The sequence below is a fragment of the Vidua macroura genome, chromosome 3 (genome assembly GCF_024509145.1).
Source record: "Vidua macroura isolate BioBank_ID:100142 chromosome 3, ASM2450914v1, whole genome shotgun sequence".
Classification (NCBI taxonomy): Eukaryota; Metazoa; Chordata; class Aves; order Passeriformes; family Viduidae; genus Vidua; species Vidua macroura.
In genome coordinates, this window is record NC_071573.1 from 62,112,848 (window position 1) to 62,135,821 (window position 22,974).

The following is a 22,974-nucleotide window of genomic DNA, read 5'->3' on the forward strand; positions in this document are numbered from 1 at the left end:
ATGCTAGTTTACAGTTGAAATAGTTGCCAGGTGAAGCCGAAAGCTATTCTTATTCCTATGCTGACTAATTAGTCTTTTGTTTCCTTGTATCAGAAAGTCACAGACGCAGTGAGTTTAAAGCTAATCAATTACTATACATGTATTGCATGAAATCGAACAGAGACGGCATTTAGCATGCTCACTTTCTGATCTAGCAGTAGTTCTGAGCTTGTGGAGCTCCCATTAGCTTAAAGGCAGAGCACTGCATGGACCTACACAAATTGAAAACAAACTAATTAGTGTTTTCTCTAAAAAAATAACAACAATTGAATATTAAACAATTGGACATTTCAGGGCTTGACCATGCAGAACTCCTACTGAAGTAAATGGGAGATGGGCACTTGGTCCCTCCACAAGCATAGTCTGATTCACTATTTATTTGGTTGAAACTTTGGACTTGCTATTCCATTAACTGACTGTTCTCTTTGTCTTTGTATTTACTTTCCCAGATGTTCCAGCCTATCATTTTACTTATTCTCATCCTTGTATTATTTTCATCCCTTTCATACACAACAATATTTAAACTTGTCTTTCTTTTTACACTGTTTTTTGTACTGTAAGTCATTCATCATTTACTGTTCATTGTAGTGTTATTTTCAGTTTGTTTATTTTGTCCACCCTCCAAGATAAGAAGTGCAAGAGACATAGTTTCTGTAATAGCCACTGCTGTAAAAACACTGAAGACTACTTGTTTGCCAAAACCAAAGCCAAACCAAAAGAACTGCAAAAAAACATACCAAAAAGTCACCCAGTCGAATAGGAAACCTGCTCACCACAGTATTCCAGGTAAGCAAACAGAAAATGGAATTTTTCACTTTGTCTGGTTTTATAATTTTTGAATAAAAATTTCCTGAGGACTGGAACCAATTTAATATTCATTCATTTGCACCAAATCAGAAACAAAATAGAAAAATGCGGAGTGGGTATGAGGACTCTTGTTACTTTTCTCTTCCCACTCTTAGAAAAAGAATTTGTATCCTAGCCACATATGAATAGTAAAGCCACATTCTGTGTGTATTCTGCAGTTTTATATCAGAGCTTGTATGTATATTTTGCATAAATGTGATGATAATGTTTTTCAACACTGCATTATGTGCATTAGGCCCCAGTCAAAATAGTTGGTATATAGAGCACTATATCTGGAACAGAGGCCAGGAGCTGGAGCCTCTGAGAATGAGATGCATGAGGAGAAGGTATCAGAGTAGCTGAGGAGTCTTCTGAGAGATAAAGGCTGGCTGCATTCTCTCTGTGCTCTAGAAAAATTACCATGCTACAGTCTGACTTGAACTGATGGGCTTGGTGTAAGTCACCTTGACTGGTGTCGAGTTTGTCAGGTAACATTTCCCAGTTTGTAACCACCACGGCTCTATGTTCTCTCCCCAGATTTCAGCAGGAGTTTTGAATGGACATGGTAACTCTTGCTTTGCTGAGTGAGCCCTGTCTAACTGTGCCATTGGTAGCCAGTGACCATAGTGAGGGAAGCCTGTGTACACGGGTGTGCATCAATAGTCACTGAATATTCCTTTCCTGCCTGGGAGAGGCTGAAGTAAGGGCACAGGTGACTCATTTCTTTCTTTCACACTTAATAACAGTTCCTACAAGCAGTAGATCTCCCACTATGAAAACCTCATCTGAAATGCCTGATGGAGCTCACTTTTCTGTTTTATTCAACCCATGCTGAAACCACCGAGTTCCACAAATATGAATTCTTGAAAGGTGAACAAGTATGTGTATTAATGACATTTCTTTTTCTGCAGTTTCCCTGTTGAATAATGTAGTAGTAAAGAGTGGTAATAAATAAAGCAGCTGTTTTTCTAGCTAGTGGTAAGGATTCCCTTTGATTTATCATGTTATCTCTCTGTTCACTTCATTCATTCCCCATTGAGAGCAATTAATCTCCATGCCTAGGTTGTGCTCTGCTACTTGAAATAGTTGAAACACCATTTTGAGGGAAAATCCTCAGAGAGCAGCAAGAGATGGGACAATAAAACTTTTGTTATGTGAATGAAAAAAATAGTAAAAATATTCATTATTAAACAATACAGTATTTTTCTCTTTGTCTAGCTTTCCCTCAACATACTCTGCAGGTGCAGTAACCTTGATCAGCTAAATCACTCAACTCCTTGATTTAATCCAAATACTTATTCCTACTAGGGGGTGTTGTCATCATTATCCATTTTATAGTTAGTGAGATGTCTAAAGGAAATTATAATCAATATATGTGAGATTAATAGATAGCTTTGACTGGTTTCCCAGTAAAGGATAAAGTCAGGCCCAAAGTGATTCTGAGGAGTTTCTAAGATGCTCTAATTTAGGCAGTTACCTAAAATTAAGTTCCACATATTAAAAACTATTATGGCAAGATATGATCAAGCCATAATTCACAGTGAATTTCTGTAACTGGAAAAGGCCTCTTGTTTTTCAGCAGCTGCTGGAAATACTAGGAGTTTTTTCCCCCATGAATTTGCAATTTGGACATTAAAAATACAACAATTTGAGGCTAAAAATTGTCATACCAAATATTAGCACAAGACTGACTTTTTCAGTTTCTTTCTGCTTTAGTATCTTCTGTGGGGGTAAAACCAATCCCTTGTGTTTTCTTAAATGTTACCGACTCCATTTCCATAAGAAAGAAAAAGTCAGACTTAATCTATGATCTGTAGTTCTGGGCTTCTAGTTTTTAACCCACACTTGCTTATACCTTTCTTGGTGTTTTATGTAATAAAAATGTGTAGAGAAGGTTTGATTTAAAGAGAGCACAACAGTAACAGTAATACTCTATAAAGTAGTAACACACTGAATTCATACATTGAATAAATCCTGAAAAACTATTGGGAAAGATATATTTCTTTCTCAGACATCAGAAAAGGTAAGAATGAATTTCTGAGATGAGAAGTGGAGATAATGTCTGCACAGCACTGGCAATTACAACCCCATTGATTTCTCACTGTATTTTTTCTTGCATAAAAGCTGGAGCTTTCCACCAGGCATCAACAAAGCAAAATCAAAGCTGAGACCTTTTGGGACATTCAGGGAGCTATTGCACAAGCAGCAGTCTGAAACTAAAGCACGCTAAAGCATGCAAAATTATTTTAGAAGCTCCACACAGTCTTTGAATCTCTCATGAGCAAAGAGAATGGTGAGGAGCCTCACAGAGAAATCTCAGTGAGAAATGAGATGTGTTTTTCTTGTATTTTTGCATTAAGGTTGAAGGGAGCGATTTGAGCTGCTGATCTGTTTCATGCCAGATATTGCACAACTTTAAAAGATGCTGAGAAAGCTAATAGAATGAGTATGGACATTTATCCATAGCCAAAAGATAAGATCTAGCCAAAGAAATAAGTGTTCCATGTCTTGCTAAATTGAAATAACTTGATATTACGAAATGCAGTAATTATACTTGCCAAGAAAGGAAGCAGGGTCTCCCCACACAGTAACTGGTCTGGTGGGTGAAGACCATCTCACAGTGAGTGAGCAAATGCAGCTGAACACATCAGCATCCTCTAGCAGGAGTGCATTAGAGTCAGGCAGGGCAGAGACAGCCAGAACACTGCTGATTCACTGATTCTGCCTGCTGCACAGCTCGGAGCTCTGAAGACAAATAGTAAGAAGAATACAGATTTTGTTTGCATGTGGCAAGGAGCTGGATATGCCAGGTTACCTATCAGTTGAAATCTCATTTAACAGATTCACAGTTCCCATTTTGGAATATTCTGGTGAAATATTAATGTTCCAGGGGAAAAAAGTCATTGAATTTGAACCGTGAAATTACCTTCATTTAGCACTTCCCTGAAATATTAAATTTCTGTTTCCTATTTCCCAGGGGATTTATTCTGTATTCTTTCAAAGGGAAAAGATCTTGCTTCTGTAGATCTCATTATGATATTTTTGCACTTGTGGAAATTGGCACTATCTCCAATGAACTCTTACGTAATTTATGGAATAGGTACATTTTTTTCTTTTAATGCTACCAGAAAAATTCAATTAAATTTGTTTCCTGTTTATAGATGGTTTTGAATGCCCTGACAAAATCCCTTTACAGATATTCTCTTTTACTGCTACTGAAAAATTCCCATTATGTTAGAATGACCATTTTCTCCAGGCTCAAAGATACTTCTTTCAACCAAAAATATCCATGCCCGAAGCTCCAGTTGAAAGATAGAATAAGTGTCTGCTGACACATGTCACCAGTGCTTCAGAATCAAAACTAGAAGAGAGCAGGTGCTATAGTGCAGAAATATGCCTGGCAGTTGGAAAATAGAGAATTGCCAAAAACATGGCTGTCTAGATATGTGTTATAAAAAGAGATGAACTGCACATGAACTTCAGGGGTTGTTTACAAAAACAAGCAGAGCTTCAGGGTATTACATGCCCTTCTCCTTAATCACCCCAGAAGCTGATAGGTGAGTAGGGGACTTCTAAATGCATCAGTATCAGGGATGTAGTTCCCATTGGCTTACATTTCTGTCTCTGATTTAATGCCAGGGGAAGTGATATTCAAATCCAACTTTTGCCATTACACATGCAGTTGCCTATGGGGAAAATTACGGTGGCTCTATTTAAAGTAAACATCTAAAGTATCTGCCACCGATTTCCAATGTAACCTTGGAGCAGCAACATGACATAACACTTAGTTTGGCTCTGTTTCTCCACTGAGTTATATCCTATTGCAGAAGCACACAACAGTAAGAGGAGACAGAGTTTGTATTCTCTTCTGCCTATTTCTTGTTGTGTATAGCCACTCCCAAAGTGTATATACCAGGATTATCAAGGTGTACATCATTCAGGAATCTAATGGTGAGGTTGGGTTGATTGCAGTGGCAGCAGTGCTCTTCTTCCTTCTTATCACTAGCTTTTGTGGCCATAGTAGAATGGGTATGCCATAACCAAGGTGGTGCAGCACAGATAAAGATGGCCTGAAGTGGTCTTCAGTACGTTTAATTAGCCACTGCCCTGAGTATATGATCAGATTATAGCTTATGCTGAAACTCATGCTGCTTTGTCTCCAGCCTTGCATGATGAAGAGAAATTTAGCAGAGGTCTTGTTTAAAATGCCTTTGCACCCTTTTTTTTTTTGTTGAAGTGCTGACTTTTGACCCAAGTGATGCTGGTACCAGATATGGACAAAATATACTTTTCCTGTGGAAGCAATATGTTGGATGTAATAAGCCTACAGTAGTCTTCCTGCTTATTTTGTCTGTGCCAGATACCAAGAAGCCACATTTGCTGCTTTGTCTGCTGATGCTGGAGGAGGGACAGTAGGGACAGTCTCTGAATAATTTCTTTTCCTCAAAAGCAGAATTCTCTACTGCTACACTTAAGGGTATATAGAACAACGATCCCATGTTTTTACAACTCACTTCATGTTTTCTTTGTCTCAGCTTTTCTATATAAGGATAAATTTAACATTTTCCTTGGACCTATGAGGTGGGTCCAGTGCTTGTCTCCTAATGAACCCCTGAGTCTCACACATGTCTAATTCCTCACACTGACAGAAATGTAGGTTTTTGCCTGATTGAGAACTCAAGCCTGAGATTTAGCCTTTTGTTTTATTTATCTTTACTGTTTTTACTTCAAAGAGTCCTCATAGCATGACAAGAGGCATGGAGTTAGCAATATTAAAGACACAAGAATAATAGCCTATGTTGATGGATAAGAGTAAAAAAACATGTCTGAAGAGTCTGCCTTCATGTGCAGTAGTGCAGCTGTGCTGGCTTCAGGGAGGAGGCAGTGCGCTGATGCCTGGCCTCCAGCTGTGGGTTCAGTTTTGCTCTCAAGCACTCAGGCTTCACTCCCAGCCATGTCAGCTGGCACTTGAGACCTAACCTCACAAAAGAAAGTCATGCTGTTTCTTTAGATTTAAATCCTCAGAGTTTAGAGTCTGGTGATTTTCTTCAGGAACATTCAGTTGTGTATTTGGAGCACATTTTTTCAATTTTTAGATCATCTTTACAATTTTTACAAATAACCGACGTCCCATTATTTAAGTTACATGGGAGCAGAATAAGCACCCAATTAATGTATTTGCTGAGACTTACAGCTACACCATATAAGGAGAAAAAATGTGTTTTCCCTGAAACCTGGTTTGGTATTTACTATAAAATGCACCCAGATTTATACTGGATTTTATAATGGATTTTACTAGATAAAAACTTACTGTTCTAACAAGAAGAGTGCTGACTAAGCAAAGGATGTGTGAATCCTCATATCATGCCCTTTTTCTCACTGATCTTCTTGTAATCAACTGCACTGCCCACAAAAATATCTTCCTGCTTAAGGCATTCCAAGACATCTGCCTGACAGCACGATGTGTCCAGTTTTGTGCTGCCTGAATCAAGTGGCCCTTCTCCAGGCACACATGGGGCAAAATGTTCCCTGAAAGGTGAATTTGCCGCCTGTCTCAGTTGCTGTCTGCAGACACACCCAAGCAAGAGTACCCAGCAGGGCGGTGCATGTGAGCCTTTCCCCTGAGGGTCTCTCTCGGGCTGCCAAAAAATGGGAGCAGTTTGACCCACGGTGCAGCAGGAGAGTTACCGTGGTGGTCAGAGACCTGAGGAGCAAGCTGGGCTTCTCCTGCCTGCGGCTCAGCAGGGGGAGCAGCTGAATTTTGCTGCTCTGGCTTCAGGGTCTCCTGTGGACTTTCACTTGCTGGATTGCTTTTGTCACACTCCCTTCCCTCATCACATGCCAACACTTGCTGTGGACACTCCTAGGAATTTATATCCAGCCCAAGGTGTTTTTGGACCTTCTTTACCAGCCTTGTGCCAGAGATGAGTTTCCCTGTTCAAGGGAGATTCTTCATTGAATTTCAAGTGTTTTGCTTTGCTGAGATACAAAGTGAATTAACAGACTGTAGAATCTGATCCAGAAACATTATAAAGTATCAAGAATATTTGGGTATATCCCAAAGAAACCGTTGCTGCCATTCCCAGAATGCAAGACAGTAGGATTACACAGTGCCCAATAATTCTGCATTTCATAAGTGAGAGCATATTTAGAATACAGAAAGGGATTTTAGGGAGGAGTAGTTTGCTTTTAGCTCTTTAGGATAGCTGTTAACCAACAAAACCACTGCTTTAAACAAAACTCCTTTTACAAAGCAGTTAAGGAGGATCAAGTTGCAAAGCTCAAAATGATCATACTAAAGCATATAACCCTGAAAACTGGGTCTGAAAGACAGCAAAAAATCTTCCTTTACAGCATAGGCAACAGTAAAAGAAACCTACAATTGCCTATTGTCACAGCTTTGATATTAACACTAGCTGCTTGGGCAAGCTTTAAAGACTGGACTGCACTATAAAACCTAAAAATGTCCTGGACTTGGAGTTGTTTACACAAAATATGAGGAGATATAAAGTTACAAAGCTGGGGGTTGGAAGAGATGGCTTTAAAACCATCCTCCGTGCACTGACGTCACGTGGAAGCCAGCTGCGGGGATGATGCTGAACGGAACTGTTTTCCAGTTTGCAAAAGTTGAGCATTTATTCAAAGAGAGTTGCAAATGCTGCCCCAGTTGAAAGGTTGTGTCTTGCTTAGCTTTCTTACTTCTTTTAAAGATCAAGATTCACAGAACAGGATCCCTGCTAGCTGCGTGTTTCATTGCTTTCTCTGCTGCCTGGAAATGGACTGAAAAACTCCTAAAGGATTTCTTATTCCATGAAAGGTATGGTTGCAGTTTATTTTAAATCAATGTTTTTGAACAGTTAGAAGTAAAAAAGAAGGCAAATTTTGGATGTGGCAAACAGTTATTTAAACATCCCTCTTAATGTTATTTATAGGTAATGTGAAGTTCATATATGCTATATGTAGTCTTTATTCTTAAAGTTCACTTAGTTTTTTCAGTGCAGGCAGAGATATATTAAGAGAACAGGGATGACAGAATCCTTTCTTTCATTTCTTTCTTTCTTTCTTTCTTTCTTTCTTTCTTTCTTTCTTTCTTTTCTTTTCTTTTCTTTTCTTTTCTTTTCTTTTCTTTTCTTTTCTTTTCTTTTCTTTTCTTTTCTTTTCTTTTCTTTTCTTTTTCTTTCTCTCTCTCTCTTTCTCTCTCTCCTTTTTCTTTTTCCCATTTCTTTTTTCTTTTTCCCTTTTCTTCTTTCTCTTTCTTTCACTCTAATTTCTTCCTTTTTTCTTTCCCTTCTCTCACTCAACTGTACTTTCTTTTAATGTATAAAGTGCATGTTATTGTGACACATGGCACACATTTATAATAGAGCAAATACATATGTTTACAATTTTCTCAGTCATCCAAAATACAGCACTTATTTGGAAATATAATTTGATTGCATTTTTTTCTGTAAAAACAAGGGAAGATTTGTGTATCTGAGTGGTTATGCACATCCAATGTGATTAAACTCTGGTGAAAAATAACATCTCAGCTGATGTCAAGCTGATTATTTTCAGAAGTTGCTAGAGGTTGTTTGCAAACTATCTTGCATTTTTAATATCTGGCTAGAAAGGGTAAGATATGGAGGAGTAATGACTAACATTAAATAGTGGCTTAAAACATTTTTTGCTTGAGAGGAGGAAGGGCTAAAGGAAAAGTTAAGGCAAAATGCAGCTGATGCAGACAGAATTGATCATTTGCTTAATTTGATTGCTGTAATGAGCTTCTGACCTTGTCTAGGACATGGAGAAATTGCCAATACTGCAAGAGCACAGATATTGTTCTGATCCACAGAGCAAATGATAATGTGACATTTTACATGCCTTGGGTTGCTTTAGCCATGTGAAATACCCATAGGGAAATCTCGGTGCACTATGCACACAGAGGGTGTATTACCAGGACTGCACATTGTACTCCACCAAGATAATCCCAAACAAACCCAAAGGAAACACCAAGAAAAAGAGAAAGTGGGGGAAAAGAGAAGTAGAAATGGGAGTCAAAGTCTCTGAGGAACTGATCCACTGTACAATAGCAGCAAAGCTGTATAGTCATCCAGCTGCTAACATCAATACACATGAGTTTTTTTCTCAGAATTGATGTCAAGATGAAATCAGAGAAGTCTAAGAAACAATACAAGCCTTTTGTGGATCTTAGAGCTACAAGTAACCATCTGTAACTTCTGTAACTATCCGCTTTCAAGACTTGATTTCCTCTGACTGTCTTCAGTCTTTTTTTATAATCAGAGTTCCATATGAAACAATTTGAAAATTGTTAAGATAAATGCCAACATGGCAGTAGTAGTTTCCAGCACTAAGGAAACACCAGAGGCCTTTTCAATGCTATATTCATGCTTGAAAGGAGTACATATTATATCTGCTCTTACATGTGTAAAAACAAATATGCTATACAGTATTGACCTTTCTAGTAATATATGGCTGACTAAAGCATGGTTATTATTACTAATAGTGCACTAGCAAAATCACCATTTGTGCAAGTTGTTGACAGATTATGTCTGCTTCTCTTGTTCATGACTGTACAGCATTTACATATGGGGTTTTTTCTTTTCTTTTTTTTTTTTTTCTGACGTGTATTAGTATAAGGATTATAGTGGAGCAGAGAGTTGACTTTTGTTTATTTCTCAGAGGTACCCTGAAAGGTTATAAAGACATAAATTTAGCAAAAAAAAAAAAAAAAAAATCAAATGGCGGTGCTAAAAATTGCAACCTTTGAATTATCAAGGTGAGAAAGTACTGCAATATTCTTAAAGTTCATTAGCAATAGATGTTTAGATTGCAATAGAACTTAAGTGTAATAGAATTTTTTTTGAAAGTTGTTTTTGGTCAGCGCTTACTGGAGTCTGGCACAAAGCTGAAACACTGGCCTGGAGAGATGCAGTCTCTGTAGCCTGGCTGCATTCCCTAAGAGGCCGTGAGCAAACCAGTACTTGGCTTCTTTTTTGATGAGAATTCTGTGCTGTCTTTCAGCAGCTCCTAGTTTCAAGGTGTTTTGTGGTTTTATGAAGTTGCTCTGTATGTTTTTAGGCAGGGGAAAGAAGAAGGGTTTGAAATCTTTTTGTAGGTAGTTGAGGGACAGATTGTCCTTTCAGAGCTCCAAGGCAGGTGCTGTTCTGCAAGCCCTGAGTCAAGGCTGGGCCCATGATGGATTGGGAGATCCTGAGGGAGGACTTCCTATGACCCAAAGACCTAAGTAACCTGTTGGGTTTCATCTGAGCTCTTCTGTTTACTTGCACATGAAAGAAAATGACTCCAAGTTTGACACTGTCTTCCCAGTCAGCTGAAATAAAGCAGACACTGGTAAATGGTGATTACATGGTAACCACAGCTAAATCAACAAGACTTACCATAGGGGATGGGGAAGAACTTTGCTCAGGAATGAATTTTTACTACATCATAGAAAATGTGGGCAGTAAAATCAGCAGTTCCTGTGAGTTTGCAATCACTGATCATCAGTCAGGGAAATTAACAAATTGCAGAAAGATAAACTGGGCTTACTCCTAGGTAACTCTGAAAATTCAATTGCCTACCTATGTGATTTCTGGCAGGAGAAGAAAGCAATGCAGAGGCATTTTATTACTAGAACTAGATTCCATGACCACCTAGGTAACACAACAACTGGCTTTGAGAGCTGAAGTTAACAAACTCAAGTATCAACACCTGTGTACCAGGCACTATATCACAGAAGCCATCATAACTGAATGAAATTAGTGTTATTTCAGACTTGCTGGCATAGTAAATGTGCTGATGGTAATGGGGTTTCTTGTGTAAAGCGTAAGAAAGCAAGAGGAACACCAGGCCTATAAGATTTGTAACTGCTTTGCTCCAAAGTCAGACAAGCAGATCTAAAATATTTCCCTTAAAACTTGCCAATTTAGTGGTTCAATTAATTTTTTTTTCATTTAAAAACACTAAGTTGCTAAAGACTTCTGAAGGGGAAGAAGAAACTGAAGAATTAATTAATCAAATCTTCTGAGAAAGGTTTTGAACTAGCTTGGAGTTTGTGCTATTGGAGAATATTTTCTAGTTTTCCCTGTGCTGGTCCTGAAACTAACATTTATAGATCTAGATCTGTAAATCCAAAATTCTTGAACCCTTTTTGGTGACCTTCTGTCCCTTCTATATAAATGATTTCTACTGTATATGTGTTTGTACCTGTTATTAGCTTTCCTGTCCTGTCTTCCTTCAGGAATTCCAAAGCATTCATGTGGCCATGAGAATTCCCTGATTATATCAAGTTTGCAGACCTCAATTGCCAGAAGAATGTACCAGTCCTTGTCATGCTCCTTGCATGCGTGCAGGGAGTGCGTGAGCAAACATGATACTTTTACATTGGCAGTTGTCTTTTGAACAAATATAAAAATAGCTTTCACCCTCAAGGGCAGATATTGCAGGATTCCAAGATCCTGAAGTGCCATTCAATACTATACAGACTCAGATTCATTGAAAACACATTTATAGTGAAGAGTAATGGCAGAGATGCAAAGTGATCATGGTACAGAGCCTACTGTGGCAGATGTTACTGAATTCTGTGATGCTGAATGTGTTCCACCTCCCTTTTTCAGACTGGGCATCTCTGACTTTGCATTTATGTCCTATAATGCTTAGTTCATCTATATTTGAGTCACACTCTAGACAAATATCAATGATACTGTCTCCTGCAAGCTCATTTCAGTTATTATTTTTGGGAATTTTCTTGGCCATCTTTGTTCGCTGAAAGCTAGAATAAAACATAAGTAAGACTTATTCCCTTAAACTTCTAGGAAACATTCAGGGAAGAAAGAAAAAAAGGAGAGCTGTCTTTGCTATTGCACAGACTTTAGCCATGGACCTGCATGAACAACTGAAGAATACTGAGAGGAACTGGAATAAAGAAAAAATGGAATTGCTGGAGAGATTTGACAATGAAAGGAAAGAATGGGAATGTCAATGGAAGGTCATGCAGAAGAAAATAGAAGAGGTACTTTTAAACAAAAATCTGAACACTACCATTTTCGCTTGGAGTGCAGTGACATTGAGTTGCTTCAATTTTTTTTTTTATTTTATTTTATTTTATCCTATTTCTTTTGTGTCACTGGAAGTTTCTAACAGCTGGTGGAAGGGTAAAAATCCAGGGATTAAGCAGTATTTGCAATTGCTCATTTAATAGTCACAAATACAAGGTAGGAGGTGAATGTGGCTTTGTGATCTATGAGATTATTGGCTCTATGGACAGCTGACAATTTAACTGGGCATGAGACATGTTGCCTATATTACACATGTTTTTTCAAGTAAATACTGAACAATATGGGGTTTAGAAAATGCATATTTAGTAACAAAAAATTTAGGTATCATAATTATCTAGTAAAAAGGCTTTAGATGACACAGGTCTGCTGGGGCAAATGGTAATATTAAAAATAATATATATATGAAATACTGCATGATACAGAATTATTCTGGCTAGAATCTGTTCCTTTTATGGATGACCCTTGGGAGAGAAAACAGGTACAGTAAATAGCATGAAAGTTCTGAAACCACTTGTGTTTACACATACTAGCAAACATTTGCAATGCTATTTGCAATGCATCTCCTTCCAGAAATAGTCACAGCAATTATTTATTATTCTTTTATCCCCAAATTGTCCCTGCAGCCAAACTCTCTGACACTCTCTAATGCATTAACTGAGTCTGCTTGGCAGCCTATAGAGGCAAGATCTTTCATTAGTGAGCTTTCCACATTTTTCATCTAATATACACATAGAGTAGTTTCACTTGCTCTCTGCCAGCACTGTCGTGTGGCTGAGCAACACAGGAATTTATGGCAGAGATTGCTCATATGAAACTGAGAAGGAAATGGTCAGAACCAAAGGAAGAGCAGCCATGCACTGCCCATTAAACCAGCCTGCAGCAGAACTCCATAATGTCAACTCTCTTATATTTTACCCACAATTCTTGCAGACTTTGGTATGATGGTCTTTGCCACATTTTGTCTTTTGTGTTAGGACTTTTCTGTGCAGTCTTCCCTAATTTCACTGCCAAGCTGAGAATGCTTCAAAAGCTAGTAATGTGATCTGTATATATAGTTGAATTTCATTTTCTTAGGTATAAGAGCTGATTTGGAATGACAGTAATGAAAAGGACCGTTTTCATTGTGTTCTTTATTAGCACAGAGATTAGGAAAGCAAGACAGAGACAGAAAAAGCGATAGAGAATGGAATGGGGCTAAGAGGAAGAGAATGAAGCAATTTGCTGGATACTGCAGGACCAAACAAAACTACAGATTATATCTCAAGGTTATTGGAATCCTTAGATCCCCTCTTAAGCTGTGGCTATAGCTGCTGCTGATTTCAGATGCCTGACATTTCTTCTCCACAAGCCACATGGCTGGAGAAAAGGAGATATATATACCTTTAAATGCGATTATTTGTAGAAGGATTTCCTCAATAAAACTTGTACTTACTTATCAGCTTGTATTTTAATTTGGCAGTTTTCTCTAACCCACCAAACTTAATTCCTCTAGAAAAATTTGTGGTGTTTAGGAGATATTATGGAGTGGTATCCTTCCTTCTTATTGGTATGCTGAATACATATGAGGCTCTTATTTCTTGGAAATGGCAAAGTTCAGCCCTCAGTTTCCATGAGCAGCTGGGCTTTGGGAGTGAAATCTGAAAACCCAGGATGAGGTCAAGTGTTAAGTCTCTGAACGTGAGAATACTTCTAATCCACAGCAGTACCCATGAAATGGCCACATGTTCTGCATGTTGTTATTCTTTTCCACTGTCCTTCCAAAAGCTGTTGTGATGGCCTTGTGCACCGTGAGAGGGCAGGCAGATGGCTGTTCAGAGGTGCCTGTGTGCTTTCTTCATGAGAGCAAGTTAAGAATGAATGTTTATACAGAGCTGTGGGATTCTTGGCACTGGAAATTATACTGTAAGCAGAAGAGATTTTTATGATGTTGCCATTTTTTCTAATTTATAATTTACCACAGTTCCTAGTTTGAATGTGCTGTGTAACCAGAATTAACACCATTTACTAATGAAGCCACTGGATCTCAGCAGATAACATAAAAGAAGAGGGTGACAGCACATTGTCAAGTAATACCATTCTGCAGTACTGATTTATCACTCCAGTCATAGGAAAGAATTTCACTTGTCTGAGAACTGAAAGAGTCTGCTCTAATGTAGATGGCATTGTATTTTATGAGAATTCACTTCCTCTCCTTCAAATAATATGCTTTAATAGGCTGTAACATAGCCAGAACACTCTCTCTCTGTCGCATTCCCCCACATTCCCTATCCATCAGATAACAGTTGTGTCCACCACATAGTGTGCTGATATTACTTGGAAAACAACCATGCAGCTTTCTGCCCAAGACAGGGCCAGTTATCTCGTGACATCTCTTCCAGTCCCAGCCAGAGCTGGAAGCCATACATTAAAATTGTGGCAGAGTTTGAGAATGGTAGCAGCCTTATCCTGTGGCAATCATGGTGTTTGAATTGTCACACTAGGTGACTCAGCACTTTCCTACTAACACGTCTAGAATCTTTCTAATCAGTGCTGCTGAGTGAAGCATCATTCAAAACAGAAGATAAATATGGGGGCTTTGACGTAAAGTTTATTACAATACCATGATTTAATAGAAGGTTCTGTTGTTTTTTCAGCTTTACCAGGAGGTAAAACTCAGAAGGGAGAGCAATATGACCATCCATGATAGCAAGGCCATTCAGAGCAAGATGCTGCAACTGTCCATGCATTCCCCTACTTTGCAAGAGAGTGACACAGCAGAGCTGAACCATCAATACAATGTGGCAAACAACAGAATGGAGAAAGGGAGTCTGCTTGGTATAACAGGACACGAATGGAAGGAACCCAGAGACAAGAGCAGAAACAATACTCTGTTAGTGGATAATCTGGCCTTTGAGAACCACGAAGAACCTGAAGACAGCCTCACCATTAAAACTTCAGAGCAAAATACCAAGAATTATATTGGTGACCTCAATATAGTAAGTAAAGTATGAGCATTTTTCAGTTACAAGGAGGAAGAAAACACTGAGGACTTTGGCCCACCAGGTTAAGCTAAAGAACTGATCTCCCTGATTTTAGCTTTCCACAAGTCACTGTTTCTACTTGCTCCTAGGTTTGCTATCAATGAGTGTTTTGTCACTGTTTGAATGTGTTAACAGTATGCTCTTTACGTCTGCTCATAGGGTGGGGGCATTTTTGTATCTTTCCTCATAATACTTCCCTCTGCTGTGAATCTTAAATGCAAATAACCACAAGTTTCAAATTAATTCTGGAGATATAGTTTTAAATGTATATATTAAAGGACTGTTTTTATATTTATAAAGGCTCTTAAAGAACTTGCCAGAGTCAGTGAAGAATTGTGCAGCTATCAAGAGGAAATTCGAAAGAAGTCCAATCACAGAAGGTAAAAACATCTTTGGACTTCTTATGTTAGAGGAAGGAAATGAATAATTCTCCTTATGTTTTTCACTTTGAAGGTAGGTTTGCTGTTGGATTTATTAGTTGGGCAGTTCCTATCCTCCTAGTGTTTCAGTGCTCAGCATAGACCACTCAAATGAAATTAAATATGCTGAAATATGCTACAAAGGCAGGCTTTATTAGCAAAATGGATTTTACATACAGAACATACAAATTCAGATTAGTATTTATATGAGATGAAATTGTATTTGTTTCTAATGGCTGTACAGAGGATTGGGAAAGTGAACAGATATTTCTGTCTACTCTGGCCCCATTTCCATGTAGTTTTATACAACACTGTATGGGTTTGTCAGGCTGGGAATTTCTTACTTAAAGCCCAAATCTAGCCTTAAGCATGGGAGATGTGTCAGGAACTGATGATCCAAGAGCAGAAAGAAAGCAAGAGAGGGAAGGACTACCATACATTTGTACTAATGGAAAGATGGCAAGTCAGACTCTGAAAAGTATGGCAAGTGAACATTGCATCATCTGTTAAAAATTCAGTGTCCATTGTCTTCTCTAGCAAGCTAAACACCAGACTGCCTCTTGAGTTGAGCAGAAATTCTCAGGTAAAACTGAACCTTCTCAGATGCTCCCAAAGGTCAGAGGGATTTCTCACACTCCACCATGAGATCAGTTAAAAGTCTGTCACTAATTCATTATTTTAGCTGGGCTACTCTTTGTATCTTTGGAGCAAATGGATTCATAGGTGATGCATAACTTTTCAAGATTCTTTTTTTATCATATATCAAACGACAGATCTCATGTGTAAGGTTATGAACCTAAACAAGGGATACACTGTGTCCTACAGCTTTCTTCATTCAGTTCATAGTCAGGTAGACTCCTATGAGTCATTAGAACAAGATCCTACTGTACTTACTGTAGCAGAGATAAGAAAACAGTCATCATCTAAAAAACTCAGAAAAAGAATTTTAGTGGCAAAGGAAAGGAATGCAAATTCCTTTTGTTGACCTTTCTTCAATTTTTTTTGTGTGTATTTCAATTGTGCTGGGTATATCAGCTGCAGCGAAACTGCTCCCAAACCTTTTTAAATAGCCAGTGTTAAAACACCTGCTTCTGGGGAGAATTAATCCATGCTGAGGTCCTCTGGAATGTTCCTTATTGCTCATCCCTAAAAGACCTCTTCTGTTATTTCCAGAATGAAGTCACTTCCTTTCCTGGGGGAATTTGAAGAAACCCAAAACACAGTTATTCTGCCTGAGATGAACCATGTGTCCAGCAATGAATCACAGACTTCAGTTGCTTTTGAAACAGAGGAACATAATAATAGGAAGAATCTGATGAGCTCTACCAAGGCTTTGAAGGGCATTTCTTATGGTAGTCTTACTGGTGACACAGGAACAGATTTCAGACCTTGGCAAAAGAAAGAAGCTCCACCAGTTCCTCCACGGAGCACTTCTCGGCACCTAACAAACTCACTTTCTGCAGTTGTTCAGCTTTCAGAAGCACCAGTAAGAGATCCAGGTATCAATAGCAATTGCAAGTCTCAGGATTGCTGGAATGGGGGGAAACTCAGGAATCCTTCACCTGTAAACAAAAATAAATCTGCAATAGCCTGTGCAAATGAAGGGCAGGCTGTGAAAGTCCCTGGGATGATAATTGCTGCAATACCTGTAACCAAAATTGAGTGCAATGTTCCAACAAGTTTCTGCCACAACACATGGGCATATGATATGGGCAAGCTTGGAAAAGACAATAAAAATGAGCCTTCCCCACTGTCAGCCCAAAAGAGTTGCTCAGATGGAAATATGGTCCAAAGCAACAAGATGCATCAGAAACAAAACACCAAGTCTCACAGCAGCCCTTTTTACAGTAATGATTTTTATGCCCCTGCTACCTCGCACAATGATCTTTTGGATGACACCAGGTATCCTTTGGGAAAGACCCAAAGAAATGAAATGCTAGCAGCAAAGATTGATGAGTTTAATCGGACTGTATTTCACACAGATAAGCGTAACAATGCTTTGCAGGAAAACCAGGTGCCTCAAACAGCATCAGAAGATCACAAACCCTGTGGCCCACTGTGTGACTCTGCTACTAGCAGGGCAGAAACTGTAAATACGTCTTGTGTTTCAAATCACAAGCTCTCTGTAGCAAAGGAGCAAGAAACTAACAACCCCAGCAAAGCTGTCAGGACAGCAGGGCAACAAAAACACATTAATGGACTTCCAAATACTAGTGGTTATAGGCACATGCTTCACGAGCATGACTGGAGACCAAGTAATTTATCCGGCCGCCCGCGTTCAGCTGACTCAAGGTCGAACTATGGTGTTGTTGAAAAGCTTTTGAAAACCTATGAAAAATCAACTGCGACTTCTCCGTGTAATGCAAAATGCTGCAAAGATAAGAGGACACAGGCAAATTCTGAATTCACCAATGGGGGTTGTGAGACACTGAGCCAGTATTTAGAAATGCTCCAGATTGAGCAAGAAAAACAAGACTTTCCAAGGAATTCAGCCAGGCATACTGGGCAGCAACTCAAGCAAGGAAAAGAGAGACAGAAGTTACCAGAGGTAAGGTTCATAAGAATGACAAAAGCAAAACAATTCCATTTCATAGCAAGCCTCAGACTCTTAAATGGGGCAGACTAACATTATATTGTAACAAATTATGTAAAAATAGATACTTTAGGCCAGGATCTGGATTCAGGAGCATTTCCTCTGCAGATTAAGAGCTGTGGGAGGGCAGGAGCATGTAAGTAAGAATGAGCAGTGAAGATGTGCCAGATTCTTATCCCTGCTCCTGTTCTGCAAAGCTAGTTTTTTACTACAGTGCAGTTATGCTAAGACTGAACTAGTGGGAGCTTCAACCAGGTTTTAACACCCTCTCTCCTTCCTTTAGCTGATGTGTTATGTCATAAGACTTCCCATAGGGCTTAAGCAGACTTGGCCATGCCCCAAACCCTAGAGGTCTTAGATACTGTTTTTCAGTATCCAGGGTGCCACTTGGATCAGGATTTCCTTGGAACTGCCTATGACAAGGGGTATTGTGACTCCATAAAATTTCCAGTAATAAAGTAACCATCTCTAACTCATGTCTCAGTTCCAGCTTCTCCTATATATTCAAGCATAGGCTCACAGAAACAGAAGAGGATGGCATGACTAATTAATTTATATTTGGCTGAAGTTTATTTTCAGAAGTTTAGAAATACTGCCTTTGCCAACATTCTTTCTTAATGAAAAGACAAACAGATGGTTTGGAAAACACTGTAAAGTTGCAGGTTCTGTAAAAGTCCACAAAGAACACAAAGAGATATGCCTCTTGGAATCTCAAAAAAGATAAGGCAGGTATGTTTTGAGCTGGGAAACTTAAATGGGTTCAGGCTGTCAGCTGGTATGCCTTAAACTGGCACAAATGCACAGACTTCAGTGGAGCTATATAGATTTAAGCAGCTGAGAATCTGACCATGCAGACTTTCTTCTGCATGTCTTTCTGACAGCCTTGCTGTGATGCAATGTCTTGCTTAACAGGCACATCTTTCCTTCAGCACAGAAAGAAAAAAGCTATGAAGATTCTGATTTCTTTTTCATCCAATAAACTTTTGACAGGCAAACAAATTTTCATCAGTTAATATGGAGGAAAGGAATAATGACTTTTTCCACGGGCTCACATTTTATATTGTCATTTCTATCTGTAGAAATTAAGTGTAGAATACTGCCTGACCAGGAGTTACCATTTTATGTCCAGCAGAATTAATATTTCAGAGATGTAAAGAACTATATGTGGCTTGAGGCACTGGGTTTATTTTCATTATTTCAAATTTAAATCAGTGTAGCTATGATCAAAATCTGTTGAATTTCCTCTGCATCCCTATGGCTCTGCTGGTAGACATGACACTGTATTAACACATAACCATTCTGAATTAGTTACCAAGTTAAACAGCTTCACACAGAACTAATGGAAACAGAGTTTCCTGAAATAGAATCTATCAAAAAATACCTGAGAAGTATGTAGATCCTACTCCAGTAATATCAGATGGTGTTCTGAGTTCTACACTTGGAATATTTTACATCATTCATTGACAAATAAACTTCTAGAAACTAAAAGACAAGAGGAAATGTCAATTTTGTCTTGCACTATCATTTTATACGTTTCCTTGTGTCTGCCACTTGTCTTCATATATTTTAAACCACAACTGATATGAGAATCCCTGTACATAGAAATAGCTGTTCTTTTGCATTCTGTGCATTGCTGCACTCCTTTTAATAGCTTCCAACCACCTGTTCTGAGGTCACCACAAATGTCTTCCTGCATTCCCGCTGCATTCCACAAAAGCTGTAACTTGTTAAAGCGAGGACTTGCCTTTTTGTTCTAGATATGTGTGCCAGCTAAATGTTCAAGTGAGAAGGGCTTCTCCCGTCCTGCTCGGCCAGCAAATCGACGCCTACCTTCCAGATGGGCATCCAGATCCCCATCAGCACCGCCTGCTGTGAGAAGAACAGTGTACAACTCTGTCTCCTTTCGGTCAGAGACCTCAGTAGTCTGAACCCAGAGCTGGGTTGGAAGGTGTTGTGAAAGCTCTATGCCTTCACTATAACTGTGTTTGGTATGTGTCGTGGCAACCAGTTCCACACTGTTGTGTTTTGTCCAAGAGTGTCCCCCGCCACATGCCGGACAAAGCGTTCTGAATCTTAGGTCATCATCACCATGGTCTTCAGTGTTTTTATTGAGATGAAATAGAGATATCCCTGGTTTTCTCTGTTTTTTGGGGGTTTTTTTAATAGTTCACAAGGAATTTCTTTTGAACGGCATCTTTCTTAATTTGTCAATCAATTTTGAGTTGAAAAATGTATAGTGCTGTATATTCTGACTTTTCTGCAAACAGCAGAACGTAAAGCTGTATGCATGATCATGTGTTTGTAGGTGCATGTGTTGGACTAGGAAGTATACAGGCCTGTATTTAGAAGAGACAAACTGTGCTAGTGTTGACATTGAAATTACAACCTATATGCCTACATATATACAGATATACTTTGTGTTTATTTTAAAAAGTTTGAAATATACAGTCCTGATGACATTTATATTTTGTATATCTTTTACATAGGTTCAAAGGTGTAGTATTTAATGTAAAAAAACTAAATATGCATTTTTGTGACTGATCGCAGTGATAATGCCTTGCACAATATGTATCTGAAGCAGACTAGCTTGACTGATTTGTCAGTCATGCTTCATGGCATCCTCGTTCAGTTTCCTAACCCTAATGCTAGGTCAAAATTCCCAAACATATTTTTTTCTGAATTAAAATATTATATGATTTGTAATACATTAGCCTTTTTCAGTGCCAGAGACATTTCTGAAATGTTCCAAACCCTTTACAAAGCTTAAATGTGCCATTATATATATATAGCATACTGTAAACACTTTGGTAGATTCAGCTACTCTAACATACAATTTATGAAGGGAAGAAGAGAGTTGAATATGCTCAATTCTGTAAAACTTATTTTTCCTTCTAGCATTATACTTTGAGGTTTGGCAAAGTAAGATAACAATGGACTTGTTTATTTTCACTTAAGGCAGGAGAAGAAGCACCGTTGCTCCCAGTGCTGCAGCTACACTCCTTTTTTACTCTTCTCCTAGACTAGAGTGCCTGAGCCATTTAATTCCTTGCTCCTGGACTGACTCATGGCAGTCAGTTACGAAGTTTACTTGCACTCTGGCAACAAGCTGCATCTAGTAGGGAAATATTGCATCGAGCTATGATGCCTGAAATGGTGCCCGAAATCCTGACACCTGGCATTGTGACTCTGGTGTTGCCATCACTTGACTTGGTATTATTTGCCATCTGAATGACATGCACTGAGCCTGGCTCACAGAGTGAAAAGTATGGATGCTGTCCAGACTCTGAACTTTCAGAAGGACAGTGACCTTCATCCTGGAATTTTTGCACCTTTCGTAAGGCTGCTGCTGGATACACAGTGCAGTAACGATGAGAAAGGTTACCTTTAAACAGCATGTCTAGGTCAGGAGTAAAAAGGCACTTCTTCAACATCAACCTGATCTTGTCTGGCAACTTTTCTTCTTCTTCTGGAGAATCATAGTGTGTTCTAAGAAATTTCAAAAATCATCCCGGGATCCACTAATGTGCACATCTTCTTATGTGAATGTAAAAAGGATTTCAGAGAGAGTATAGGCTTTTGTCCTAGTGAATTGTATATGTGGAATATAGGGAAAAATTAATGTGCTTAATTTGGTAGTGATCTGTTTTTCTATTCCAGTCATGTTGAGAATTCATACCTTTATCCTTACTTTAAGGACCTTATTCTTCTTTCCTTTGCACAACTTTGATTTTGAAGAGAGAGAAAACAGTAGGTTCTGTGTTCTGAGCAATAGCCTGTGTGGTAGTATTGGTAACAGTTCAGGCTTGCAAATATTGGAGTGAGCAGGCATTAGAGCCACAAATCCCAATTTATCATGCCATTGTGGCTGTCTGCTTGGCAAAAAATACACTCAGAATAATTTGCTCTATCTAAACTTCTGGTCCTTTCTAGGTCTATCCCACAATACATGAAGACTTCAAGCAAATCAACAATTCATCAAAATTTACTCAGACATTATTGCAAAGTTATTGCTGGAAAAGATACAAGGACAGAAAATCTTGAAGAAAATTCATACAGTTTGGATAGAGACAAAAATCTGTGTGCTCAAGTGAAAAAAAGTGTACCAGAAAAATCAAAGGTTCTATAAATTTGACTGTGTGCCCTAATTCAGAAATTGCACTCCATTAACTTCCTCAGAACTAGAAAAATTAGACATAATGCATGGTAAATTTGGAACATGGTTTAATATTCTATCTAACTATGAAAATTGGCAAACCAAAATACCTTGCAAATTGACCTTTTAAACACCTAAGTAGCTGACCAGCTTTGAATGCCTAATGCTGAGGAAAGGGTAATATGAGAGAATTGTAAAAAAAATGTGGTGGTTAACTTCAGTCACTGTTGACTGCAAAAACACTTCTTTAAATTACCTTTATGGTGAAGTTAAGCAGTTTTGTTCTGAGAAATTGTGATGCAATTTTGTTTGAAGTATGTAACTCCAAAAGCATTTCCCTTGATTAGTCAGTGAAGGTGTTTCTTTAGTTCCCTTCAGTTTCTTTGGTTGCCTTTGACATAGACCACATTGTTGAATCACAGAAAAGGATCAAATACCAACAACATTCCCTGATGTATGTAAGTTAAATGAACAGAAGGTTTTTGAAATAAACTAATAGGATGAGTCCATTTTGTCAAGATTTTCTGTGTCCATCTAATTTTAGACATTGGTTCTGATGCCTAAAAGTATCAAAACTGGTGATTTTGGTCTGCAGATGGCTAGATGGAAAGCCTTACTTTAGAAAATTGCCACTGTCACTGTTTAAATACTCTCTTCAACTGCCCTTTTAACGGGGCCAGTGGACTGTGGTGATTTTTCTAGTTCCCATAACTGTGGTTATTGAACCACAGTAAAGGCTTTACTCACTTATTTGCTGTAGGGGGAAAAGCTCCTTTGGGCTTTCAAGTTCCCCTGTGTTGTTTCTGACAAGGAAATCTACACATATGCACAGACTTGTGCAAGAAAC

General features: G+C 38.6%; 1 protein-coding gene across 1 annotated transcript; it reads left to right on the forward strand.

The window, feature by feature from the left end:
* Window positions 1-610: 610 nt before the first annotated feature.
* KIAA0408 (KIAA0408 ortholog) lies at window positions 611-22,647 on the forward strand. The gene is made up of 7 exons (XM_053974105.1): window positions 611-825; window positions 7,596-7,702; window positions 11,700-11,896; window positions 14,576-14,917; window positions 15,263-15,342; window positions 16,555-17,929; window positions 19,732-22,647. The coding sequence occupies exons 2-7, from the start codon at window positions 7,696-7,698 to the stop codon at window positions 19,900-19,902; spliced, it is 2,172 nt and encodes a 723-aa protein (XP_053830080.1). The 5' UTR covers window positions 611-825; window positions 7,596-7,695; the 3' UTR covers window positions 19,903-22,647.
* Window positions 22,648-22,974: the final 327 nt, after the last annotated feature.

Excerpts from the sequence above, each read along its gene's own strand:
- KIAA0408 (XM_053974105.1), top strand. Across the intron at positions 14,918-15,262 it reads ATATTGGTGACCTCAATATA|GCTCTTAAAGAACTTGCCAG; the intron begins GTAAGTAAAGTA and ends ATATTTATAAAG. Across the intron at positions 17,930-19,731 it reads AGAGACAGAAGTTACCAGAG|ATATGTGTGCCAGCTAAATG; the intron begins GTAAGGTTCATA and ends TTTTTGTTCTAG.